At 38.3% G+C, this 27,396-nt stretch overlaps 2 protein-coding genes across 5 annotated transcripts in view; both read left to right on the plus strand.

Annotated features, from left to right (window-relative positions):
- ZC3H7A (zinc finger CCCH-type containing 7A) overlaps positions 1 to 22,776 on the plus strand; it is a 28,635-nt gene extending 5,859 nt beyond the window's left edge. For all 3 annotated transcript variants that reach the window (XM_040574563.1, XM_040574564.1, XM_040574565.1), the window contains exons 2-23: positions 1 to 104; positions 1,218 to 1,257; positions 2,114 to 2,311; positions 2,836 to 2,994; positions 4,135 to 4,215; positions 4,322 to 4,363; positions 5,187 to 5,220; positions 5,734 to 6,014; positions 7,791 to 7,998; positions 8,996 to 9,060; positions 9,752 to 9,944; positions 11,716 to 11,877; positions 12,935 to 13,131; positions 13,363 to 13,460; positions 14,516 to 14,697; positions 16,101 to 16,177; positions 16,721 to 16,854; positions 17,219 to 17,324; positions 17,850 to 17,958; positions 18,876 to 19,009; positions 19,324 to 19,487; positions 20,736 to 22,776. In XM_040574563.1, coding sequence (XP_040430497.1) covers positions 37 to 104; positions 1,218 to 1,257; positions 2,114 to 2,311; positions 2,836 to 2,994; positions 4,135 to 4,215; positions 4,322 to 4,363; positions 5,187 to 5,220; positions 5,734 to 6,014; positions 7,791 to 7,998; positions 8,996 to 9,060; positions 9,752 to 9,944; positions 11,716 to 11,877; positions 12,935 to 13,131; positions 13,363 to 13,460; positions 14,516 to 14,697; positions 16,101 to 16,177; positions 16,721 to 16,854; positions 17,219 to 17,324; positions 17,850 to 17,958; positions 18,876 to 19,009; positions 19,324 to 19,487; positions 20,736 to 20,925 — 2,922 coding nt within the window. In that variant the 5' untranslated portion in view covers positions 1 to 36 and the 3' untranslated portion in view covers positions 20,926 to 22,776. The remainder of the gene's footprint in view (positions 105 to 1,217; positions 1,258 to 2,113; positions 2,312 to 2,835; positions 2,995 to 4,134; positions 4,216 to 4,321; positions 4,364 to 5,186; positions 5,221 to 5,733; positions 6,015 to 7,790; positions 7,999 to 8,995; positions 9,061 to 9,751; positions 9,945 to 11,715; positions 11,878 to 12,934; positions 13,132 to 13,362; positions 13,461 to 14,515; positions 14,698 to 16,100; positions 16,178 to 16,720; positions 16,855 to 17,218; positions 17,325 to 17,849; positions 17,959 to 18,875; positions 19,010 to 19,323; positions 19,488 to 20,735) is intronic.
- A 286-nt stretch (positions 22,777 to 23,062) lies between these two features.
- Positions 23,063 to 27,396, plus strand: part of TXNDC11 (thioredoxin domain containing 11) — a 35,812-nt gene continuing 31,478 nt past the window's right edge. Inside the window, exon 1 of one of the 2 annotated variants that reach the window (XM_040574045.1) lies at positions 23,063 to 23,287. In XM_040574045.1, coding sequence (XP_040429979.1) covers positions 23,130 to 23,287 — 158 coding nt within the window. In that variant the 5' untranslated portion in view covers positions 23,063 to 23,129. The remainder of the gene's footprint in view (positions 23,288 to 27,396) is intronic. The other variant, XM_040574044.1, reaches the window with a different exon arrangement.

Raw genomic sequence — 27,396 nt, forward strand, 5'->3', positions numbered from 1 at the left:
GAGTTGCATATCCAAAAAGTGGATGTTCAGGATAACATGTCCAATGTGTCGGAAGAGAGAAGCACTAGACAACAGGACATTAAGAAAGGACTTCAGTTTATAGAGTATGGCTCTGTGTTTTTATTCTTATACATCCTTATGCTTATACACCCTTACGTACAAGATGGATGGGGAAGTCCTTTTAAACAGTACCAGAGGAGGAAGATAGAGAACCCGCATTTTTCCTCAGAATATTTGCTAGCGTCGACATGGAAATGGAGAACAGACTTAAAGAGCAGACAGCACCCCACTTTGTTCCTAAGCAGAGCAGACTGGAGGTGGGAGGGTGTTCCCTTTCAGCCTTTGAGGAAAAATCAGCACTGACATTTTTCGTGGGTGGATGAAATCCACCTTACCTGTATGGACGTTTGCACCTAAGACTAGGTTGCTACTGGGAGGGCTGGGTTTGCTCACTGCTGCCTCAATGTTTCTGCTCTCCGGCGGTAAAGTTTAACTTAATGAAAAAGCTTTGCAGTAGTTAATTTTCACTTGGGTCAGTGCCAAGTTCTCCTCTAGCAGATCCTGACTAGCTTGAACTGACTGTGAAATTTCACATTAGTTCACTGCTCATATAAGACATGGGAAAAAAAAAACAAAAAACTGCACTTAAAAAAGTATTTAGAAAATGGTTCCCAGATAACCTGTATGGGAAGGGACGGCATTGCTGTTTTTCCTTCCCAAAAGGTTGTAAGTAAATACCCGTTTGGTGCTGGAGAAAATCTCTGTTGTGTGTCATGCAAAAGAACTTCTAAAATTCCTTAAGTGTTATTGGTATGACTTAATTAAAACTGATGTGTTCTTTTAACAGATAATTTGTAATTTTATAATGCTTACAGAAAGATTTGCAGTTCTCATATATGAACTGTTTTTGCACATTGGAAAAGAGGAAGGGAATTGTTTTTAAACAAACGACACTGAGACTTTAAATCCAGTGTTCAAAATCTTGATACATTTTGAATAGCAGAGTTAGGGCTGGCTATGTAACTTTAAATTAAAATGACTCAGTAATTCTAAAACATAGCCATTTAATCAAATCTACTCTGCAGCTCTCCTGCCTTGTTCAGTGCAGGCAGTAGAAAACATTTGGAGTTTTAGCCTGTTGCAGCAAGTGAGACTGCTTTTCGTAATCTTTTCAGCAATGTGTACCATAAGTAAATTTTGTAATTTTTTTTTTCTAGATCTACTTTGCCCTATCCAGGGACACAAGAACAATATGAGGTAATGAAATTACTTTTGCATTTCCAGAAGTGTTTTTTGACATGGGGTTGTCTTATTATACTTATTGTTTTTTTCAATCATCATTTAAGTAATAGAGTATGAATGTTAATTTACAGTGTCTGAATATGGGAGCCGGAGGACTACTTATATATAGGACTACCTGTGATACAAGTATTCAGATATTTGGATATCTGGAAGTTGCTCACAGAGCAGCTCAGTTTAACTCTTTCCCTACTAGCCATGCTAGCGTTAGGTATGAATTTGGGGCGTTCATTGGATAAAATAATGTGCTCTTCTGGTTAAACCTTAGGGTAGCACAGTAAAAGTGAGATAAAAGGACTTCAGTTATAAGTCTTCGTGACATTTTGTTATTATATGTGTTACTATTTTGCATAATTTTTGGACTTACATTTTCACATTCATCTTTCTAGCATTTTTATCAAACAAAAGGTTGTTCCACTGGCTTTGAGAACACATTGCTTAAGAAAGTAATTGTTCACATTTTAGACTGAAAAAATCTTTTGTTTTGCAAAAGCAGCCTTTGTGTACTACTGGTTTGCCAGTTGCTGGGGCTGCTGTTTGCTAAAAGAATGTAAGGGAACGCAGATTTGTCTTAGAAGTTACATGTACAAAATAATTTGTTTGTAAGTAGCTCGGCCTCTTTTATTTCTTTGTATTGTTGTGTTGAGTATTAGAGATTGTCTTGGAAAAATTGCAAAGAAAAATAGACAAAAAGTTTTAATTTGATTTTGGTTCTGTGAATTTACGAATATAAATTTTCTATTTAAATATGTATTTGGAAATATGAAAGATTCACAAACAGCAGTATTGTGTGTGTTTGTCTTCTTTGTTACAGTTATTTATACGAGAACTTGTTAGAAATCTTTTTAATGAAGGGAATGATGTGTATCGAGAAGGCGATTGGAGAGGATCACTGAGTCACTATACAGAAGCTATAAACATAGCAGATTATGCGAATTCTGAAGAAATCCATGTTTCTGATGATATTTTAGAGAAGTTGCATGTAAACAGGATAGCATGTTTTTCAAATATGGTAAGCTTCTACTTAAACTGTGTGATTTCTTGAGAACAGAGATGAAGGTATGGAAAGCTTAACAGTGAAAAGCTCTTGGTATTGGTTTGAGAATTGGAGTGTTTCAAATAATCATTTTGGCATACTCTTTAATCTTATCTTTTTACAAGTATAATAACCTAGATATTTTAGTTACTAATATTATAATGTTAACCAAAAAGAGTCATACTGGACTTGAAAGTTGGTGGAAGAGAGTCCATTTATACGGCAGATTGCATTTGAGTCTGCCACTTCCTCTGTGGAATAAGATGTGAAAGAGCTAAATTGTCTTCATAACTCTTAATGGATTTTATGTGAAAGATAGCTAAAAAGAAGCAGGGTTATGTTGGTTGGTGGCTTAAGAAAATTCACCAAACATTCACCCACTGCAGCATATATGAATGTTTTACAGTGTTTCAATACCTTAATTTAATACAGTTTATATTCTATATTCTAACAATAAAAACTGATCTGATTAGTTCCTTTTTTCCTTTTTCCCCTCATAGGGACTTCATGAAAAGGTTCTAGAAGACTGTGAGATAGCATTAAGGTTGAATGAAAACAATTTCAGAGCTCTCTATCGGAAAGCAAAAGCTTTGAACGAGCTGGGAAGGTATAAGAAGGCTTATGATGCTGTAGCAAAATGTTCTCTTGCTGTGCCGCAGGTAGGCAAATTATACTTTTATGATATTTTAAAGAAATTAGCACAGAAAACCCGTACTTACATCAAGACCAGTACAGTTTTGTTTTGTTTTAAATGCAATAATACATATTTATTCCTCTTTTCTTTTTTTAAATTGTGGATGTTAAGGCTGACAGCAGATACTACAAGCCTCAAATTCAGTTTGTTACATTAGCTTTCAGCAAAAGAAATACTAACTTCTCGATATGTATGAAGTGCTATAAGCTTTTGCAGTAAACACTAGAACCATTGAACTGTTGTTTAAAATTCTCTAGTTAGTTATACTCTAAACATTAAAAAGAACCCATAGGGTGTAACATTTATTCCTGTGATAGTTGCTTTTTAGCTTTTCATGAATTTAGTAACGTAGTTCTTACCTGTGCATTGTCCTCCATCTAAATCCCTTAATATGCACGTCTAAGTTTAGGCTATGTCTGTATTAGCAAGCAGTGTGTGGCATAATAGGAGAGGATCTATAGACTGGAATGGTGATACTGAGGATCTGATTTCCATGCTTTTTGTATGTTTGTTTTTTCTTTTTTTTAAAGTTGGAGTGCATCAAGTATGCTCGTGCAGCAGTTCTTTCCATTTAGTTTCATCCTAAATGAATCTAATTTGGCTCTCTAATACCATTTATAATGCAAGCTAAAATGCAGTGGGTGAGGATGATTAAGAGATTCACTTCAGAACTGCATTCCTGATTTGATCTAAAATGCTGATCAAAGCTTACATGCTGTGCTCAAAATAGACTTAGGACAGATTATTGAGTTAATTTTTTTCTTCTCTGTACATCAAAAATAGTTAGAGAAAACATATGTACTTCTCACCTTCTCTGGTTTTGGAAAATCTTTGTTATTTTTGATTCAGATAGACAGGCACCTTCTCTTCTATTTTTTCTTTTTTTTTTTTTACTTCCAGACATTAGAATCATTTTGCTCAAGGATAGCTTCTGTATTTTTGAGTGCAGCTTGCAGTCCTATGTGCTTGTGAAAGAATAAGTATGCATTAAGAGACATCCTGCATATAGAGATCTTGCAGAATATAGATTATTTGAGATGCAAACAGATGTCTTTGACCAGTTGTTAATAGATGTACATTATGAATTTTTATTTATTTCCTTTAGGATGAAAGTGTGATTAAACTGACTCAAGAGCTAGCTCAAAAATTAGGGTTAAAAATAAGGAAAGCATATGTAAGAGCAAAGGTAAGACTTCATTGTAATTTATAAATTTGTACTGTTTTAACAAGTACGTTGCTTTCTCTCTCTTGATCTCAGTTTTGTACCTAATGAAGGTATCTTTCCATTGCAGCCTCCCTCTTCAAATTCAGGTTCTAGTGATATATCAAATCAGGTAAGTTTTCACGTGTTTCAAGTGAAAGCTGACTTTAAACTGTGGGGAATGACTTTAATAATTTCACAGTGATTAAGTAAAAATTGGGCAATTAACGTTTTATTTAAGGTGCTGTTATTTTGGACTTCAGGGTTCCATCAGTCTTTGTGTTTGATTTTGCTATATGCTTATTGCAAACTAGGGCATGAGATTATTGTTCAAGTTATCTCTGTAGAATAAATGTTAGCTAGAGCATTAGATCCAATGCAGTGAATATATTTAATGCCTTGAGACATGGGCATAGTTAATGTGGTTTGTTTATTTATTTTATATTATTGAGAGCAATTTAAGTGAAGGGTGCTAGAGTGAAGAACCTTTAAATTAACTTGCCAAAACTTGACCTTGCATTTGAACTTGCATTTATCTTCATATTTCTAATGTATCTGAGTAGCACTAATGAAGAAGAGTTCTTCATCTTTCTTACAGACTTTTTTTCAGGTGAATATAGACAACTTAGCTGTAAACAGGGGATTTTGAGTAGAATGAGGAAATACAGGAACAGCTCATTTAAGATGCGATTTGGACTCTTTTATTCTACCAAGTATCAGTTTCACTGTTGTTGGTTGCTTACACATTTTTAGTGCTACAGTGGTTGTATTTCAGTCTGCAAATGGATACATTACCTGGAAAAATGTTTGGTCTTTAAATTCCAGTCAACTTCATAATTTTCAAGTTTAACTAAGGCTAAATGTGAGGGCGTACCTTCTTAGTCTGTAAAACACGTATGAACAGTTTTAAAGGCTCTTGTGCAAAGTGCTGAGAGGTATTTTTTTCTCACTTGCAGAATTCTTCTTCTTCTGTAGAAGATATTGAGTTAGGTGAGTCTTGTGTTCCAGTATTAATGCTAGGAAACTAGATTTATCATGTGTACCTAGTTGTATTTGTTAAGAAACTTCTTCATAAGAAAATTTAACTTATCATTTGAAAGATCTGTGACAAAAAGTCTGATCTGTTTCTCTATAAAACTACATACTGGAGTGGCTGAGCCAATCTCCAGTGGTGTTCCTCATCTTGATATAACTAATTGCCATTAATGCAATTGTCTTGCAGATCTCTCTAACTTGAAAAAATAGGTAGGGGAGAATATGCCAAAGATTTAGTAAAGTATCAAGTCTGTAACTTTTACTGTCTTTCAGTTTGAGCAGTATATAAACACTGAGATAGAGGTACATGTCAAGTGGAAGTTAGAGGAAACTGAAGACATTTATTTGCTTAAATATTCTTCATGTTTCTCCACCCCCTCCGCCCCACATCAGCATGCTAAAAGTTACGGGAGATATTTTTACATTTCTGACTAAAAGTTCCACTCATTGCTGTGTTATCTGTTTCAGATTTATCTGACCAGAAGCAAGAAATGGTTTCTGCTGCTTCTTCATCAGTCTTCGTTTCTGAATTGTCTAAAATGGCATCAGTACCCCTGTCATCCTTATCTTCTGTTATGTCTCTTCAAGTGGAAAAGGTTTCTTTGCCTTCTGCAGTGTTGGCAAATGGAGGAAATGTTTCTTTCTCTATGCCAGAAGCATGTTTAGATTGTGGAGATGGAGATATAATTATTGGGGAAGAACTTGACGAATTGCTTGATTCTGTGCCTGATCCAGATGAAAGTGTAATGGTAAGACTTTTTGTTGCTTTCTTTTCAAAAGACTCTTCTTTTGAGTGACATCTTGTGTTTTTTTTCTTCTTAGTGTTTGTTTTGTTTTTCAAAGTGGGCAGGTAATGAAATGTGAATTAACTTTCCTGGTTACATCAAGCTGTATTTGTGTACAGTCAACTTGAGTCTCTCAGATGTGCATGCTTGCGGATGTGTCTGTAAAGATACCAGGACCCTGCAGGGCTCCAAGGACAATCACATTGGTTTTATGTGCTGGAAAACTTAAGTGAGGTTGCAGGTGGAGGGTTGCTACTTTGAGAAATATTTCTACCAGTACTACCTCTGTGGGAGGGATACTACTTCTGGTACTATGGAAAGTGAGGTGGGCATTTGAAGTCTGGCTGATGTGTAGTTGTTGCAAATGAGTCTTCAGTGAACTGGAGATTGTTGGAGTGCCCACCCTGCGCCTGTAGAAAGTCAAATTAAGCACGTGCTGATAGCTTTGCAGGACAGTAGTGCTTACACTGTGGTCTGCTAGTACATCCACTAGAATCTGTGCAATCGGAGCTTTGCCCAGTCTTGTGTCCTGCATGACCAGAAATAGCTAGGTCGTCATGAGGCTGACTTTTTATATTTCTTAGAGGTATTAGAGAAATCTAGGCATTTGAAGAGTTGTTTTTCATTACACTGTCATTCTAGAGTTAGAACAAAATAAGAAGCATACAGAGTTCCTCAACTGTCAGTCAGAATGAAAGCTCTGACTGATGAGCAGAGATGGCTAAACTTATTAGCAAGGTTACTGTCTCTGGGTTCTGGCTCTGACAATCATTTGGAGCCCTTAGGATCACAGTATTAAATGAGGCTCTGGCATGTTTAATTCTTTAATTAGTTGTGATTTAAATTTCTAATTCAGCTATGGATGCAGCTGTAAATAAGGTTGATTACAGAAGTGGACTTGTCTTGTGTGATCTCTTTAAATAAAAAATGCTTGGACTTATTTTAACTTTTATGCGGTTTGTTTTGTGTGTTACGGTCATATAGATCATGATTGTTAAGAAAAAATAAGAAGTTTGCCATAGTGAAAGCCAAGAAGAAATACAATCCTTCAAGACAGACTGCAGTCTCATGTAGTGTAGAGCCTGAGTGGCATGTAGGCTAACAACTTGGGGACCAGACATTGCCCAAACTGTGCAGACCAGCTTGGTCAACCTGAAAAAGGAGGGGGCTTCCTGGGGAGGCAGGGAAAGAAACTCCCAAACTTGGTCGTGTGTTTAATAATGTTGCGTGGTTTTCCTTGGGTGAAGAAGGTGAATTGGCTTATACAGAGCACAATATCATTTGATTCAACTTGAGGATTTGTTTCAAAGCTAACTCTTAACTCCTTACCGTACTGAAATTTGAATTGTGTTCTCTTTTTATTTAGAAGAAATCATGTAGGTTGGACTCTTCCTCCTTTTCACTATTGTTTTATGCTTCTAACATAATTTGGTAATTCAATTCTGATTTAGTTCACAAAAAATTCAAATCTATTATTAAATTCAGCTAAATGAACCATTAAAGTGCTTGGTTCATAGAGAATTCCTTGCATTAGGGCACTGAGATGTAATTTCTGCACTTCTGTAAGTGTCCTGTAGTTCTGCACAGTACTGAAGGTTACCTCTTATTGTTGTTTTGCTGTAGGTTTACCAAAACTTAGTAGAAACTTCACTAAAAGAAAAACTGTTACAGATTGTGTTCTTGAGAGTTTTTTTTTTTCCTCCTGTGTGTGAACGCTTCTTAAAATTTCTTTTTATCCAGCAAACTACAGGTGCCAGGGGACCTATTCCTGCAGGAAGTGTAGCTCCCAGTGTTCCTTTCTCTGCCTCACTGCTGGGGACATTGCCAGTTAGCGCAGGATTTGTTCCTTCGCCTTCTCTTTCAGAAATCTTTTCACAGCCTTTGGCTTCTTCACTGGAAAACTTTTGTTCACCATTAAGCACCTTTTCAATCAGTGACCCAAAAAGAGGTAAGAAACGAGTCTTAATATTTAACCTTATGATGAGTTAGAGTTGTGAATGAGCGAACTGGCTTCCCTTTTTAACAAAGAAATTTTCACCACTATTCAGTAATATTTAGTACTTCCATAAAATTTGATCTGTGCTCATATTTAAGAGTACTGATAATCAGTATCGGTCGTACACAAGATTTTATAAATAAAGCTGCTGTTTACTTGGGGTCTGCGTAAGTATGCTCTAAGCTCCCTCTGTACTTTTTTTTTTTTATTTCTTGTGGAAGTTAGTGGTTTCAGCTGAAAAAATATAAAGAAGGAACCATGCTAACTTCAGGCTTTATTTACTTAGGTATTTATTTTAACAAAGATGTTCTCACAGCTTAAACCATTTCTGGTGATTTGACGATAAACAGGAATCCTAGAAGTCTAGTATAATTGTGTTCTCTGAAAATGTAGCAATATTTCATATTTGGATTCAAACTCCAAGTACTGTAATTATATGGTAAAATCATATGAAATAGCAAGAAATAATCAGTGAACTGGAATAGAAAAGAAATAAGTTTTGTCTCTAATCACCAGTGTTATAGAGCATGCTCTCTTTAGAACGAGGCCAAATTTACAAAGCAAAATTTAAAATTGTCTAAACCCTCTTTCATCTCATTTTTGCTAATCTGGTATTGCTTATTTGTCTACTGTTTTTGTACTGCACAGGTATCTTTATATTCCTTCATCATGTCTGCAAAACTCTACTGCTAATGTTAATCAGATGGTTATATTGAACATGATTGCCCAGTAATTTGTCATCAGAGTTGCTTACAATGGGGCTTTTGCATAATTGGAAAAAAATACCAAATCCAACCAACCAACTAAACAAAACCCCATAGAAAACAACAAAACTATCTGTTTGTCAAACAACAACAAAAAAACACCTTTGCTTATACTTCGCAGGAATAGTACATAATTTTTGGGATAGGATGCTTTGAGGAACTGAAACTTCCTTTTATTCCTTTAGATCTCTCAAGTTCAGCTTCTAGAGATGGAACACCAACTCTTAACAGCAATAATTCCCCATTGTTTGTAAGTATTTTTCATGTTTTCTTTTACATCAATTTAAATGTTAACGCCTCACAGGCTTAACATAGACCTTAATTTTCACAGTAGAATTTTCTTTTAAGAAAAAAATGGCACTTTTTTCCATACCAGAACTGTATGCTAACAGTTTTACAATAGCTCAAAGCAGCAATAATTGAACACAGGAAAAAAAAACAATTTTAAAATACAGTTGAAGTGTAAAATAACCAACCAAAGAGAGAGAAAATCTCTGTATGGTGTGGGTGCCAAATGTTAGGAGTCCTGGAGAACTGTCCTAGTACAGGAACAGAGCAGAGGCTGCCTTGTGTCTAAGAATCCATCTGGTCTCTGTATCGTAGTCATGCCGTGTATTTCCTGCAGATACTGGCCCTGCTGGCCACTGACTGTGTGTGGAAGGGTGGCATGAAGGATTGCATCCTCATGGGCCAAGATGGAGCAACAGCCTGGCGACTGCTGCTGTTCACCCTGTACTTGCTTAGGTCTTGTTATAGGCTTGGTTTGCTGGGTATATGGCTTTTGTGAAGTCTGTCCCCTTTCCAAGACATGTAGTTAAGTTTGTACTTGATTTCTTTTTTGTGCAATCTTTATGCTTTGAATAATAATTTAAATAAGCTAAATTTTAAATGTAGAGAAATGAAATGAGATGGATCAAGTAAAATATACTTTCTTCCAACAGATAAATGGCCCTAGTAGTTTGTTTGGGTCCGAAAATTACATGGGAATTGCAGGTCAAACTAGAAATGAGTTTTCAAATGTTTTTAGCAGTGCAACTGCTAATATACCTGTATCTTCAGCACGTGCGGGAAGAAATCCATTAGAAGGCACACATGAGCTAAGACAGGCCTGCCAGTTATGTTTTGTCAAAAAAGGTAAGGGGCCTTGGGACTCAATTGGGTTGATTTTAAAAAATTCTAAAGCATACATTTAAAATGTTAGTGTACATAAAATACCCTTGGCTTCTCAATACTGTTCAATTCCAACTTGTTTTTGCGGATGTTGTATGATCTTATTATCAAGGATTTGGTAGAATGTTTCAAGAACTCGATTATCTTCTTTCTTCTTGTCTTTATTTCTTGTCCTAATAGGTTCTTGATTCCTAAAACCACCACAAATCATCACATGCCTTCCCCAACCTGTAGGTTTACTGTGTAAGGTCATTCACATTCTGTATTCACTTTCCTCCCAATGCCCAGGGTACTGTGAAGAATGACACCTTTGCTCAAGACTAAAAAAAAAAAAACTTGCAATACCCTCTCTGATTGGCCATGGGGAATTGAACTGCAGTTCAAAGTACCTGGTAACCTTCACATCCCATCTGTTTTATTGTTTGTTTTTTTTTCCAAACTAATTCTAAATCATAATCATGAGGCTTCCAAACCTTAGTAATAATTAACTCTACTGTATTGACTCAAAGGATCTTAACCTGTACTGGGCTTTAATATAACTAATCTAGGCCTGAGCTGTTGCTGTTAAACGGAGCTGTATTCTAGAAGCAATAGCTTTTATTAAGACTAATCTTAAAAAAAAACACAAAAACCCACACATTTCGTTTCAAGTTACAGGTGTCAATAATAAAGTATAGCATAGTAATCGATCTTATAAAGAATTGTATTGAGACATTTGGGGAATGAATATTGCAGTTTTAGGAACTTCTTTTTTAGGTTAAAATAATTTTTAATAGAAAAGTCCATGTCAAATCCAAGTCATATTTGAAAAGCCACAGAACACGCTCTGCTAAAAGACAGAGCTATAAAATATTGGTGGAAATACTTGTTTATATCTTGACTTTTTATATAAAAACATATATTTCTTCTGTTCTTTGCATCTCTATCAAAGCCTTTAAGTATTGTGTCCTTATACTACCTGCTAGTGAAGTTGTGCTGTGCCATCAGCTTCCCAAGGGAAAATGGGTCACTCTCTTGTTTTTTGTAGTCTCTTAAATAGCAGAGTTCAGTGAGCATTGCTAGTCTTCAGACTTACTCCCTGATTTCTTTCTTTCAGAAGTAATATAATCTTCACCTGGGTATCATCCTAAAAACACAGTTTAAACATAGGCACATTTTTGCTTCCAAAATCACAAGGCTCTGGGAGTGGCATTTTTATTTTTGGCATGTGTACTCCTTATCTAGTGTTTTGTGTCTGAACATAGTAGCTGTTCTAATATAAATAAATAAATAAATAAAGGTTAAATTGGGTCATTTGCTCATTCTTGGAGTTCATCTGCATTGACTTCTTGTAAATAAGCAACTTTTTGTTGTTTTAAACAAAAAGTTTAAAACAAACTTTAAAGTTTTAAAATAGTGTTTTGGGAACATATGCTAAGGAATTTGAAAAAATGTAGCAATTTGTACATAGTACAAATCTTCCCATAGTACTTCTAAGGTTGTAACACAGCACCCCCTCCCCAAATAACTTGTGCTTTTTATTGCCAGGACTGGTCGTTTTGTAAGTATTTATCTTTTTCATTCTGCTCGATGTGGTTGTTAATGAGTTTTCGTTCTTCAGACTTGCTGGTGCAAGAATTCAATATAGTGTGTTTGTGTACTTTGCTTTTGGTTGTATGTGCCGGTCTGTGTGTGGAAATGATACAAGTGTGCTGCAATTTATGTGAATATAAGCAATTCTCTGTGATCATTTCAGGTCCTAAATTATTGGATTATGCTTACCATCCCAATTTAGAACATAAATGTAAGAAGGATATTCTAATTGGCAGAATAAAAAACTCTGAAGATAAATCATGGAAGAAAATACGTCCAAGACCAACAAAGACACAATATGTAGGACCATATTATATATGTAAAGGTATGTGTTGTTATAGACAGTAAAATGTTAATGCCTACACTCAAAGTAATGCCTTTTAGCTTTTTCACAGTGAAGTACAGAATGAGTTTTTGTTCTTGTTCATGGGAGGTGGGGAAGAAAGTTCACTGGGCTATTTATATTTTCAAAGGCCATGAGGGGAGCCATATTTTGACGATTAACAAGATTGTTTAGAAAACATGAAATGTACTTCTGTCCTTAATTATGAATAACTTCTCTTCTGAGTGTGAAGTATGAAGTGATATTCTTACTTTTGCTTCATTTTACTGTATCACTTTGGGCCTTTTTCATGTGAATTATGCATACAGTGATTACTAAGAAAAGGCACAGGAGTAGTTCCCCTCTGATCTCTAATATTTCCCCAAAGCTTTGGTGTATGTATGTGTTACTGTTTGGCCAGCCAGCATGAGAGAGGAGTAGAGTCCAGAAAAGTGGATCCCGCTGTCTTGACTGCAGCAGGTCTTCCAGGGTGCACCCACCTTCTCATCAGGAGTTGTTGTATTCTCACAGAGATGTGCTCTGGACAGGGAGGGACATGCAGGACAGCTTTTTCAGCTTCTTGTAGGTTAGCAAAGAAACTGCTCTGGCTGTTAGGCAGGCTTGGTACACCACCCAGCCACCTGCAGCCCTGTACAGTGTATTTTGAGCATTTACTATTAAAAACAACAACAGCGGAGCATTCTTGTTAAGACTTCTGCATTATGAACTTCTGCTTATGGTGTAAGCAAGTTGACTAGTGTATTAATTAACAAGTATCTGTCTGTATTTGAGCAGAGGTATTCTGGGCTCTCAGCATTGTTGCCTTAGAGTAGAGGAGGACAGGTGATGGAGGTGTGCATCAGCCTTTTTGAGGAGCTCTAAATTTTCATCGAGTCATTCTGCATGAGGTTCTGCTACTGTCTGTTAGAGTTTAGTGACCTGTTTGCAACAGATATAACTTCTTTATTTAATGCTTTCAATGGAGATAGTAAAGATTTTCAGATGAACTTATAATAGGAGTTATGTGAGAGCAGTGTCAAATTCAGTGGTGTTATTCTAGATGTTGCTGCTGAAGAGGAATGCCGATATCCAGGTCACTGCACGTTTGCGTATTGCCAAGAGGAGATAGATGTATGGACACTGGAGCGCAAAGGGGCCTTTAGTCGAGAAGCTCTTTTTGGAGGAAATGGAAAGATCAACTTCACTGTGTCGCGACTTCTTCAAGAACATCATGGATTATTTATGTTTCTTTGTGAGGTGCTGCTTTATTTCTAATAATACAATAAAAATTATAATAGATCATATAATTATCTGTTAAGAAGTGCTTTTGTTTGTGACTAACTTGTATATTTTGAAATGCATATTCAGTAATAATCCGAATAGCACTAAAGTAGAGACTAGTTGAAGTCTATGATAAAATATTTAAGGTGAGCTATATTTTTAATATATAAAATATATACTCTGTAATTACTTGTTTTTGTATTCCAGAAATGTTTTGATCACAAACCCAGAATAATAAGCAAAAGGAACAAAGATAATTCATCTTCTTGCTCTCACCCTGCTATGCATGACTTTGAAGATAACAAGTATGTCTGAAATACCATCTCTTTAAGTTTCAAATTAAAAGCAGAGATTTCAGGGCATTTTTGAATATTGATTTTCATTTTTTACCTGTTTACTAATTTCTCTTCCTTGCTGATTAACTGTGGTGCTTTGATGGTATTGATAAGACAAACTTACTGAACAAGGATTGTTTCACATAACTAAATTGGAAGTGAGCTATATCTTTATCAATGCATTCAAAATTAGCGGTATGCACCCTCATATTTGAATCCAACTGCTTTGTCAGTTTGTTAGTAGCTCGTCTACCCGGTGAACTGCATTGCTATAATTATGTGTGTGATGTTAAATTCATATAGGATTTCATAAGTCTGCTCTTTCTTCGTTCTTATTCAATTTTGCTTATTTTACTTTAGTTTTAACCCAATAAGTTAAGAACAGGTTTACTTTAATTACCTGAAATTAATTACCTGAAATAGAGTTTTAGGCCTTACTATTTCAGTTGATGAAAAGTAGGGTGACAAGTGTCTTTCATTATTACTTGAAAGCTAAGAAAGATTTTATAGCAGTATTAGTGTTAAATGGGTTTATGATATTAAATATACTTCATTTCTTATATAATGGAATCACAAGTGGGAGCGTTTTAATTGTTTTGCTCGTACTCTGCTTCACTCTAAGCTCTAAGAGCAAGGCTTCTGCTTTGGTGCATCAACTCTTTAATGATGCTCTACAAAAGAGTAAGTACTTTGTGATTTGATTAGACTATATAGTTGAAAGTAGACATGGTATGCTTTGCCTCATGGAAACCAATGATCCAGTTGGATTGGGTTCAGTAATGTTTTGCAGAAGAGGAACCTCTGGATTTCACAAGAGCACCAATTCGTAATGTTGGTTTACTCGACCTAGAAATGATGATTAGGTGCTACTTCCTTTTGGGAAGGTCTCTGGTTTTCTGATTTCAAGTAAGAAGTGTTAAAAAGGCACTTGAATAAGCTGTGATAAGGAATGGTTATTTTATGTGGTTTTGCCACACACGAAAGTAATTTTAAGGCATATCTAAGACTGACTCTTCTTGAAACAGGTGCCTTGTCCACATTTTGCGAGAAACTATGGTGAAGTATTCCAAAATCCGCCCTTTTCAAATTCGTTGTCAACTTGACCTGTGCAGACATGAGGTGCATTATGGCTGCTTAAGAGAGGATAAATGCTTTTATGCTCACAGTCTGGTAGAGCTTAAAGTCTGGATAATGCAGAAGGAAACAGGTATGTTCAGCAAAGTGCTCACCTTAATCTTAATCCTGCTTCTTCCTTGTCTCACTTCCTCCTGAAATAAGTAACTTGGGATCAGTGCATTGACTTTCAATCTGCTGAAATCTTTCACACAGAACATTCAATCAACAGTTGTATAAATATAATACGACGTATTGAGTAAGCCTACGAGCTTTTCAAAATCAGAAAGGTTTTAATAATAAAAACTGTCAAAACAGTTCATTTTCATCTGATATTTTTTTTCTTGAAATAAAACCAGAAATGTTGCACAGTTTTTGAATCCAAGTCAAATCCAAGGCAATAGGTCAATCCCAACAGTGTTGCTGGGAGTTTTACTCCTTTATGTCTGTGATTTGTCCTTCAATCTCCCTTTGAAAAAGGGGTTCCTCGTTGCTTCAGCTTTCTACCTAGAATCTTGTACTGGTGTGCTAACCCAAGATGTCTTACACACCTGAAAATTTTTGGAGTAAGGAAGTGAGAGAGACAAGAGGTGACTGTTTCTTTGCAAATCATTGCTGTTCAGTCTCTCCTGGGCTGAGCCTTTAGAGCTCTCCGTGTGAAAGTAAAACACTAATTTTCTGTTCTTACCTGCTGTCGCTACATAGCCAGGGACAGCAAATATTTATCCTGTAATTTCTATTTTGAAGTAAGGGTTCTCCAAGAAACCCTTGATTTGCCACAGAAGGATGTGTTTTATTTTTGGAAGGATGTTTGTGCTGTCCTGATGGTTCCCCACAGACAATTAAAGCTCAGTCTCTGCACTTTGAATGATGGTCCTCTTCTGAATGTAGGGTGTGGGAAGTAAAGGAATGCTACGTCAGAAGTATTTTACCAACCCTCAAACCAAACACAGATGACAGTCTGTATTTGTGTGGAATGATAGCAAATGTTACAGTACGTGAGAACACTGTGTAGCTCCGATGGGAGCCTTAGCTGAAATAGTTGTAAGAATGGCCTTTCTGAAACAAGACCTAATTAACCAGGCTTGTTTAAGATCTTTTTAAAGAAGGCAAGGATAATCTAGTTTCTTTCACCTGGCAATTTGAATAGTTTTTTGGTGGTCTACAATAAAATCCAGGTTTTCTAAATAGATTCTCAGTGGATAAGTACATTATGTTTACATAAATACTCAAAGATGTATCTTAACTTATTTGAGCAATCTGTAATTTAAAAAAAATTTGTGTTCGCTTTTCAATATGATTATATAGACAGTATTTCTGTTTTGGAGGCCCCTGTGAGATTCTTAGGAGTTTGTGTGTATATGTATATATACATAAAATAACGTGTGTAAAACATGTAAAAATAAAAAATAAAACATTGGGACTTGAGGATCACTCCAGTTTGGGCATTTCTGCAATTTTAGGATAGTCATAAGTACTTTTTAACTTCCTTTACAGGTATTTCACATGATGCTATTGTTCAAGAATCAAAGAAATATTGGCAGAACATGGAAGCTAGCACACATGGATCACAGGTATTTTCATTTTGCCATGAAACTAACTCTGTAGCAACTCTGGTAATTTTTTCTAGGTCTGTGTAATGTAGTGTATTTCAGAAATTACTTTTAACTCTCCCCGAATGATCTTTCAGTATAGCTTTTCTTGGTGCAATTATGCTGAAAATGCCTGCTTTGCTTCAAACCAATTGCTTTTTTGTTTTTCTTATTCTGTCATAGGTGAAACATGAAACCTAAATGCCATTTCAAAGGCAGCTGCCATAGGGCCCTTGATTGTCTTTTCTGTAGGACCTTTATCTGTTTAGTTTATACATCATACTCATATTATCACAACTTCTGTGTACATATACTTAAATCAGAAATAAGTTAAATAAAAAGGCATTCTTTAAGAAATGTCTAGATTTGAAATTTAAAGCTGAACCATTGCAAGGCATGTAGTGTAATATCTGCTTCAGGACATAGGTTGTATACTTTTATTGTAGGGGTAATTCATAATTATGTGTGGATTTCTTTGCAGATACAAAATACCTTTTATTGTTGTTGTTATTTTTTTGGCTTAAGATCCTTGGGAACCAAATGAAATATGGATCACTTAATTTGAAGATGAAGTTTGTTTGTGGCCAGTGCTGGAGAAATGGTCAGGTTAATGAGCCAGACAGAAACAAAAAATACTGCAGTGCAAAGGCAAGACACCCGTAAGTAAGACAGAACAGTGAAAATTTTGCCTTTTTGTCAGCTGTTTAAAGCCGCTTTTGGGAAACTTTGTTACTGCTAAGGAAGGAGGTCATACAAGGAGCTCAAAAAGTGTATTGGAGCAGAACACAGTAAATCTCTTTGAAGTATGTTAATAGTTGGTAATGAGAAATGCTACAGTGGCAATTTGCTTTTTTAATTATAAGTTATGGTAGAGTTTCCAGCAAAATTCAGTTAAAGCTTTCCCCACCTATTTGAGATTTACAAAGAAACATTCGTGGCTTTCCTGGTTCTACTTCTGTATACACACTCAGTCTTTTCTTAGTAATATTTTTTTTTTCATTGCATGCATCCATTTTTATCTAGGTGGACCAAAGATCGCCGTGTGGTGCTCGTGATGTCTAATGAACGTAAGAAGTGGATGACTATTCGTCCTCTTCCAGCAAAGAAACAAGTGCCTCTGCAGTTTGATGTATGTTAACCTAAAACTAACCTTGTTGGTTAAGAAAATGGGGTAACTGGAGAATACCAGTAATTGAGCTTTTTTCATCAGTTCTGCAGAAATTCTCATGGGAGCTGGTGGGGACGTGCTAATAGTGTTTCTGCAGGGCTCAGTCTTAACATCTGAGATCATTTCTTTTCTGCTACTGAAGTCCTTTCTCGTCAGTGACAGTCAGTCACTTTAAAAAGTGATTTAACTAAATTCTAACTATTTACAGTAAGCATTTCAGAAATGGTTTAAACATCTGTATGTTCTGGTAGTTTGGTAAGAGGCAAAAAGCAGTCATGGTACTTGCTTCAAACAGTTTACTCTAGAAAGACTACAGTAATAGTTTTTTTTTTTTTTTTTTTTATAGAACAAACACAGTTTTACTTTTCATGTGATATAAATGTCTGATTGGGGGGAGAACGCTAGCCAAGACTTAAAAAGCATTTTCTGGTATCATTCATTTACTCATTATATTCATAAGGAGTATTTTTTTAATTCATGTTCCAGTTGTGCAATCATATTGCTTCAGGCAAGAAATGTCAGTATGATGGAAACTGCTCATTTGCTCACAGTCCCGAGGAAAGAGAGATGTGGACCTATATGAAGGAGAACAGCAGTAAGTTTAAAAAAAAAAAAAAAAAAGAAAAGAAAAAAGTAAACATTTAAAGGCATGCTCTAAATCTTTTCATTCTTGTTCCTCAAAAAGTTTTTAATCCACTTTACTCTTTTGTAGTAAGCCTTGCAGGAGCTTCTTTTTTAATTTGAATATACCCGGGCTGGATATTCAAAAATAAATAAAATTAATGATATTATGTATTCATGGCCCACAGTGTATTTTAGCAATAAAGTAGTTTGTATCATGTTTTTTAAGGTGTTAGAAGTAGCATATTGATCTGTGTATCAAGAATGTTGTTTAGCACTTATGCCCCATATTGCTATGTGAACACACAAGGATTCTGTGGCTAGCATACGGTGGCAAGCTATTTGTGGAAGCATTCCCCTTCATCCCCTTGGCCCTCCTTCCTGCCCTTGGGTGTTTACTGGGAATGACTGTGCACTTTCAGTTGTTGATTTGTTATCCCATTAGAGAGTTGCAGGGCAGGAGTAATCAAAACCAGTAAGTAATACATGACATAAATGATATTGTTATGGTCTGCAAGAAAGCAAACTAAATCCAACCAAAGTTGTAGCATACTTTGTATTAGCATTTAGAAATACAGATATTAATATACCATGATGTAGTTGTTATCTGGTGTCATAGTTGTTATCTTTACTCTGGGTGTCTGTTCAGAAACGTGTAACATCTTCCTTTCCCCTAGATAGGCAGAAATGGGTCTTGGTAAGTAGCCAGAGATTCATATTGCTCTTGGCTCTTATCTCTAAGCTGTGTAACTGTCTATACCGTGTCCTTCCTTTTTTCTTCTTACCATAGATGGGAACTGAATTAAGCTTGCAAACTCAGTCATTTATCTAGTATTCTCAAACTCTTGCCTTAATTGCTAATTTACTTATTTTAGCTTCTGCTCTCATTAGTTCAAGACTTGGAGCAGTTGTATGACATATGGCTAAAAAGTCAAAAAACAGAAAAAGGAGATGATACAGCTGCTCAGGCAAATAAAGAAAATGGGAAGCAAATTCACATGCCGACTGACTATGCTGAAGTTACAGTAAGTAATCATAGATGTAATTCTAGATTCAAGTGCCTGTTTCCCTTCCCTCCAGTCAGTAACACACTGTTGTCCCTACTTGGTGCTTCTTTAGATGATATTAACTACACTAAATGAAAACTTTAAGACTGTAGAGCAGTCTTCTGAATCCTATAAAGCCAGTGAAGTTCATAAACTAAAGATAATTGTTTAAGTAGGTTTATCTGATGAGCTAAACAGCAGGCCAACATAAAGAAAACATTTAAAATGTATTAGGAACAGTTCTGTGCTTATTATATTCTCAATGTTTTGTTTTCAAATTCCTTATAAAACAGGTGGATTTTCACTGTTGGATGTGTGGGAAGAACTGTAATAGTGAGAAACAATGGCAGGGTCACATTTCTTCTGAGAAGCATAAAGAAAAGGTTTTCCACACTGAGGATGATCAAAACTGCTGGCAGTATCGCTTTCCAACTGGATATTTTAGCATTTGTGATAGGTAGGTGTTTTTTTTTTAAGATGTCAAAAATGCTGAAGAATGACAGTTCATAGTGTAAATAATCAGTGCAGTTACTAGTTTTAACATGAGATGTTCTAATATTTCTTGCTTTGCATATATCTTTCAACAAGAAAGTAAGTAATGGACAGTATTTTAGCATGCACTGTTACAACTCAGGGAGCGACAAGCTTCCTAAGCGCGGAACCAAATGAATTGCTTGTGTGGCCTTAATAAAGGGTCACAAGTTAATTGCAGCTGGGCAAAACTTTGTCAAAAAAATACTGTTGTTATTACAAGTTTATTTAGGAATCTGCCTTCCATTACCCGTGGAACACAAGAACAGTACCTAGCTGGATACTGTTATTGGAGCTATAAGGCAAGTAGAAATTTTGTTGGCACAGACCTGTTTTTTTTTCCCCCTGCATTCGGTTGTACATTTTGATGCTCCATTTGCTGCTCTTAAATGCAGCCTGTTTTACCTGACTGCAGTAGATTTTGGGAAGCTGGTTGGCAGTTCCTCCCACTGTTGGAATCTTCTTGGAAGGCTAAAACCTTGGGAATCTGAATTTTGGAGTTAAAAGTTCACTGTGCTGGTCCAGAGACCTTTGTTATTCAGTATCAAGTTAAAGATTTTGAATGTTTTAGAGCTTTAGAGAAATTGCATAGCATATAAAGCAAGTTATTTTGTGTGGGCGGTCTTTGCGTGGAAATTTACATGCCCACCTTAATTAAACTTTTAGTAACATCCTAAATGTATTTGATGTTTTGTATGCTAATGGACCTCAGCTGTGCATTATAAAGTGTATATGAACTGGTATGTTTACTACTTAATGGAAAAATACTAGAATAAAATGATTTCTTAAGTCATACTGAGTACTTCAAAGCCAAACTTAGTTAGCAAAGGGAAAATATTTTTTAACAGAAATTGTTTTTGAACAAAAGTAGTTTATCTTCGTGGATTAAATGTTAAGATATTAATTTAACTTATAATTTGACCTTACCAAATTAAAGATGTCAAGCATTAAATGACTCAGTAAAGTAGGAGCATGAAGAGCAGAAAGAAGAGTCAACTCTTCTCTGCAAATACTTTACAGCTACTGTCTTACTTAAAAGGTAGAATACTCTTCTAGTTAGGTTTGTATCCTTAAGGTTTTAGTGTATCTGAGAAACATGACTGGGGAAAATACCTAGATAAAATAGTTGTCATGATAATGTTATAAAAACACTATTTGAAATGTGTCTTAACAGATATATGGCTGGTACTTGCACTGAAGGAAACAACTGTAAATTTGCCCATGGAAATGCTGAACTCCATGAGTGGGAAGAAAGAAGACAAGTTTTAAGAATGAAGCTCAGCAAAGCAAGAAAAGACCACTTGATTGCTCCCAGTGATAATGACTTTGGAAAATATAGTTTTTTGTTTAAAGATTTAAACTAATACTGAGATGACATATACATGTTACCAGCTGGAAGCATAAACCAGAGAATTTGACAATAATCAAAAGCATGTGACAGAAAAGCTGCAGGTTTTCTGCTTTTATTGGCATATATTGTTCCTCCTGAACAGCAAAAATATAGTAGATTTAGGGGGATTGAGTGGACCTGTCTATGCTCTTGTGAAACAGAGTGGTGATTAAAAAAAAATCTGAAGTATTATGTGCTTACTCACCTCCTGTTGGACAGAAAGTTAGGGAATAGAAGGGGGGAAGAGAGGTTATAATGTCTAGGAAGCCCCCCTAGTATCAATCCTTCAGTTGAAAAACTTTAAGGCATCAAGGTATTACAAAACTGAGTGTTATAGGCTAAGAAGAAAATGATGAATGAAAATTCTTCAGATCTTTTAATGGAGAGGATTTGTTTAAAACAGTTTGCTACTTATCTATATGTAGGTTGCTAAAAAGGATTTTCTTATTAAAGATTTTAAACAAAATAACCATTTAACTACAATATATGTTGAATGGGTATTTTTTTCTCTATTTGTATGTTTCAATATCATTTACTGAAAAAGGATCTTGAGAGGAAAAACGTATTAATTTTTGAAAATGAAGTAGTTAAAATTCTGTTTCTTGGTCTTTGCTGTTTAAATGATGATTTTGAAAGATTACACTTGTATGTCAGTATTGTGTATTATTGTATGGACTAATGTTGCCTGTAATAAAGAGAACTTTACACAAAGCTGTTTTCTGCATGTAGCCTCTCAGGATTGAGATTTTGTAAAAACAAATAATGATTTGCCTATTAGCAAAAGCTTGAGCACCTATAGCTAAAATTTAGAAAGTTGGTATCTGTATCGCCGGCTGCTTGTTTGCAGTTTTCTTTATTGGCATCAACTCTTTGGACTCATCACATTATTAAAATAACAAAAATGGCCAACTTACTTGTGAAGTTAGATGAGCGTTTTGGAGCTACATGGTGCTGGGACATGTTTTCAGGCTTTTGACTTGGGCATGATCAACACCTCAGCTCTAAGGTGCGTGGTGCTCGAGATTCCCTTTCCCACAGACCACAGGTAATGGAAGCCATCCACGGGCTGAGATCAGCTCTGACAAATGAGCCTTTGGGCTTTATGGGCACTGGAGCTCCTATTTGTTTCATTTTGGCTTCTCTGCAGATCATACGTCCAGCTTCAATTTTGTGTTAATTCAGTTTGTTTTTTTTAAATGAAGCTTCTTTCAGTCAGTCATTCAAAATAGCTAAAGTGAGGTTTCTCCTCCCTTCTTTTACTCCCCATGCCTTACCTTTCCCTCAAGAGTATTTTTATTCTCCTCTATTGGCTCACCTATCTAATTAGAAGAGCTTTAAGAATGACTTCAGTAGTTTGAATGTAGTCATTGGCAATATATTGTGTATGTAAAAAGTGTTGAACCAAAGTTCAGTGATACCCATGCAAGTGACAAGCCTGGATGTTATTTCCCTTTCACTTCACGAACTAAAAGCACAATGAATAATACTAAACCAACACCCTCAGCCTCAGCATGGGGGAACTTGTGTAGTAACTGTTCCTTGCAGACTCGGCTGGGGTGCATTTGAATACGATGTACAGTATGCATACAAAATGAGCTTGGTGCTTGAAATACCACCTCTTGCGATGCTAATTTTTTGCATTGTTTGTAATAAACTGAGCTTGAAATAGAGTACTATGACACTGTTATTTCTGTGACAAAACCTGATTGTATTGTGTGCCTTTCTGACTTGCTTTCTCAATTTTATGCTTTCCTTGTTTAATGTAAGTGCTCTGTAAATTATTGGAAGTTATCCTAGAAAAAACTAAATATGAAAGCCTTGTTCTGTACGGACGGTGTGAGAGCTTTAATTAATCCATGGGGGGGGAGGGGGAGCGGGGGGAGCAGCTTCCAAGGGGGCGTTGGTCCTGTCAGGAACGGAGGGACCCTCTGAGGAGGAAGACGAGGAGGCGAGCCCCCTGAAGAGGAGGAGGGAATCCCCGGAGGAGGAGGAGCTCCCTGAGGTGGAGGAGGAGGAAAGGCACAGCCTCCCCGCCCCTCCCGGCCGCCTGTGCGCCTGCTCGTGGGCGGCACGACGTGGCGGCGGCGGGTTCGCCGGCTACCGGGCGGGCGGCGGGGCGCTCCCGGGGCCCGGTGTCCTGCAGGCCGGCCCCGCCCCGCCGCGCCCCGCCCGGGGGCGATGTCGTTATGCGGCGGCCCCGGCCCTGGCCCCGGCCCCGCGGCTGTCTCCAGCCCGCGGCCCCGCGCCGTCCGCATGGCGCGGCGGCCCGAGCTGCTGTGCGGTGCTGCCATCGCGCTGGGCTGCGCCTTCCTCGTCGCCCTCAAAGTCACCTGCAGGTAATGGCGAGTGGGGGTTGGTGGCTCCGGCCTGGGGCTCTCCCCCCTCGGTGGCCGGGCGCTGGGCCTGCTGCCGGACGGGGCTTCCTCATGGCAACCGGCCTGGCCCCATGGGCTCCGGCCCCTGCCGCACCGGGGGGGACTTGGGGGGGAACAGGAGGGCTCGGTCCCGGGGTGCCGGGAAGTACCACGGCTGGGCCACGCGATTCTGGGCCCTAAATCGGGATCCGGGTGCCGTGGATGGGATTTTAGGGCATGGTGACTCTTGGCTGCGCGCTGTGCTGGGGTAAGGGGGCTGCTTTAGGGTCCGGATTTGGGAGCGGGGAAGGTGGCACGGGGCTGCCCGCCTCCCTGCTGTGCAGAGGCCGACGTGTGTTGGCTGAGGGGCCCTGCCCGCAGATAACGTGGCCGAGAAGCGCCGAGGCCTGCTCTCAGTGCCCCTCCCATGGGGCTGCCCGAACCACGACGGACCTTAAGGCTTTGGTCAGTGTCGTGCCTCCAATGGCCGCTGACCCACAGTCACTGGACGCTCAATCACCTCTCTGTTCAACTGTCCGTTACTAAAACATACATCATATGTTTTTATTGTTTTTTTTTCCTGCGCTCGACACTTACCATGATGCTTCTGCTCTCTTCCTGTGCCCCTTTCTTCAAAAACTTGCATGTACCTTTCATTTCATTCCTAGCTGTATATGAAAGCTGACAAGTTGCTCCTGGAATGAGCTTCTCACCGACCTATACTCTCCACAGAAAATTTGGTTACGGTGTTTTGGCTTTTCATAGTGTAGTCAGACAGAAAAGCTAGCATCAGGAAAGTGTTCTGCGTTGTGTTGCTGTCAGAAACAGAAAATTCAAGTGTACAAATTCCATGTGCGATTTGGAGGATGGTTTATTGTACACGTTAACTATGACTATAATGCTTAATTTCTCAATGCACATCAGTTCAGTTTGTAATCAAGTCTCAGCACTAAAGTACAGTTACATGTTGTAAGTAGCAGGAACTTCTACAACCCATGAATAAAGTGTATGGAAGGGAAAATTCCCTTACTACAAGGGAATCTGCCTGTGGGGACCAAGGTATTGCAGGTTTGTAGACACTCAAGGAACAGCCAGCTGCAGCCTGTGGAAAGCCTGCGGTGTAGAGCCTGAACTATTTCTGGCACCATGCAAATATCTTTTGAGGCAGCCTGACGACTGAGAGGACTTGGCAGGCAAGGGGCCTGATCTGAAACACGCTTGCATGTGCTTTCTGTTATTATCAGGTTGTTCTGTTGAAATGAGGCTTAGTTTGTATGTAAAAACTATGTGAAGGTCCTGTGCTATACATCAGAGGGAGGCACTATTGAGCAAATCAGAGTAAGAAGCTGGTGGCTCTTTGTTTGTCGTGTGGTGCTTTTTTTCACAGAATCATCTAGGTTGGAAGAGACCTCCAAGATCACCCAGTCCAACCTCTGACCTAACACTAACAAGTCCTCCACTAAACCATATCACTAAGCTCTACATTTAAATGTCTTTTAAAGACCTCCAGGGATGGTGACTCAACCACTTCCCTGGGCAGCCTGTTCCAATGCCTAACAAGCCTTTCAGTAAATAAGTTCTTCCTAATATCCAACCTAGACCTCCCCTGGCGCAACTCTAGCCCATACCTCCTCGTCCTGTCACCAGGCATGTGGGAGAACAGACCAACCCCCACCTCACTACAGCCTCCTTTAAGGTACCTGTAGAGTGCAATAAGGTCGCCCCTGAGCCTTCTCTTCTCCAGGCTAAACAACCCCAGCTCCCTCAGCCGCTCTTCGTAAGACTTGTTCTCCAGACCCCTCACCAGCTTTGTTGCCCTTCTCTGGACTCTCTCGAGCACCTCCATGTCCTTCTTGTAGCGAGGGGCCCAAAACTGAACACAGTACTCGAGGTGCGGCCTCACCAGAGCCGAGTAGAGGGGGACAATCACTTCCCTAGCCCTGCTGGCCACACTGCTTCTTATGCAAGCCAGGATGCTGTTGGCCTTCTTGGCCACCTGAGCACACTGCTGGCTCATATTCAGCCGACTGTCAACCAATACTCCCAGGTCCTTCTCTGCCAGGCAGCTTTCCAGCCACTCATCTCCCAGCCTGTAGCTCTGCTTGGGGTTGTTGCGCCCCAGGTGCAGGACCCGGCGCTTGGCCTTGTTGAACCTCATACAGTTGGCCTCAGCCCATCGGTCCAGCCTATCCAGATCCTCCTGCAGAGCCTTCCTACCCTCGAGCAGATCGACACACGCACCTAACTTGGTGTCGTCTGCAAACTTACTGAGGGTGCACGCGATCCCCTCATCCACATCATCGATAAAGATGTTAAAGAGGACCGGCCCCAGTACTGAGCCCTGGGGGACTCCACTAGTGACCAGCCTCCAACTGGATTTGACTCCATTCACCACAACTCTTTGGGCCCGGCTACCCAGCAGCCAGTTTCTAGCCCAACGAAGCATACACCAGTCTAAGCCATGAGCAGCCAGTTTCTCGAGGAGAATGCTGTGGGAAACGGTGTCAAAAGCCTTACTGAAGTCAAGGTAGACCACATCCACAGCCTTTCCCTCATCCACCAAGCGCATCACTTTGTCATAGAAGGAGATCAGGTTTGTCAAGCAGGACCTGCCTTTCATAAACCCATGCAGACTGGGCCTGATCGCCCGCTTGCCCTGCAAGTGCCGCGTGATGACACTCAAGATAATCTGCCCCATGAGCTTCCCTGGCACTGAGGTCAAACTAACAGGCCTATAGTTTCCCGGGTCAACCTCTCAGCCCCTCTTGTAGATGAGCGTCACGTTTGCTAGCCGCCAGTCAACTGGGACCTCTCCTGATAGCCAGGACTGCTGATAAATTCATAGTTACTAGAGGTTGTTTGGTTTTGTTTTTTTTCCTATTTGAGGATAGACATGTAGTTCCTGACTCATTCGTGCCACGGTGTATCTTCTGTTGACCTATTTTACATATTTACTTTAGAGCCAATTTCCTATCTCATTTTTAAGGCTTATGCTGTCATACCCTGTGTCCATCTGTCTGCCCATTCACCATAACTCTTGAACCAATTGTCTACTTCCAGTTTAATCCAGTAGAGGAAGCAGAGGTTTTTAAGCGGTGTAATAAAAATGGAGAACCTGAATATGTGTAAGAGAAGAAATTCTCATTTAATGTCTCTTAAGAAGCAGGTGTCAGTGTGAGGTTAATGCTTACGGGCTGCGTTTGGCTTTCAATGCCTACTCAGCACATGGCCGGTGAGTTGGAGTAGTGCTTCTGTATGGGGAAGAAGTGAACGGTTTGGCTAAAAGTGGGGTGCAGGAATGGGAAGGAAACGGGAACTGATTTGAGGGGACCTAAGAAACCAAGGGCTGAGGAAGAAGGGTTAGTGAGGGGGGGGACAAGAAGGACCAAAGATAGAAGTCCATGGGACAAATGAGATTTTTGGCCATCTGCGTGAAAACAAATTGGTTTGTGAGTAGTGGAATTAATGAATAGTGTACATGAGGAACCAGTTTGTATTTTAAAAACTCTGGATTTGATATGAAAACTGCTTCTTACGTTTGAATTAAGAACTTCCATAACTTTTAGAAACTTCTAAGTGTTAAGCTTTAATTATGTGCTAAATAACCTGGAAATGAGAGAGGAGCTGTTGGTTTTGTGAATCTGTTTTGTTAAAACACAGGCACCAACCAGGACGATTGTAAGATTTGAAAATGTAGCAGTGTTACTAAGAGGTTGCTTAACGTATGAATTTAACAGTGCTCAGGGCTCAATAATTTATTGGTTACTAACATTCTAACCTGGAAAGAATCAAAAGAGGTAAAAATAAAAAGATTTTTATGTTCAGCTTTTTGTTGTGATACAAGGCAAAGAAATGCATAATCTTTCCTAAAACTTAACGTCAAGGAGAAACTATGGCAAAATTGATCAGTACAGTGATGTGGTCCAGTTTTTAATCTAACTTGCTGTAGTGTAAATATAGCTAGTTTAAGAGAACTAAGAAAATATCAAAAAGAATACAATGATACACTTGTGTTTAAGGCAGTTTATACCACTAAACACTTCTGAACACGTTGGAAATGCTGAATTTTGGAATGGCTGATTCTAGGTTTG

This window comes from Cygnus olor, chromosome 15 (genome assembly GCF_009769625.2).
Source record: "Cygnus olor isolate bCygOlo1 chromosome 15, bCygOlo1.pri.v2, whole genome shotgun sequence".
Lineage (NCBI taxonomy): Eukaryota > Metazoa > Chordata > Aves > Anseriformes > Anatidae > Cygnus > Cygnus olor.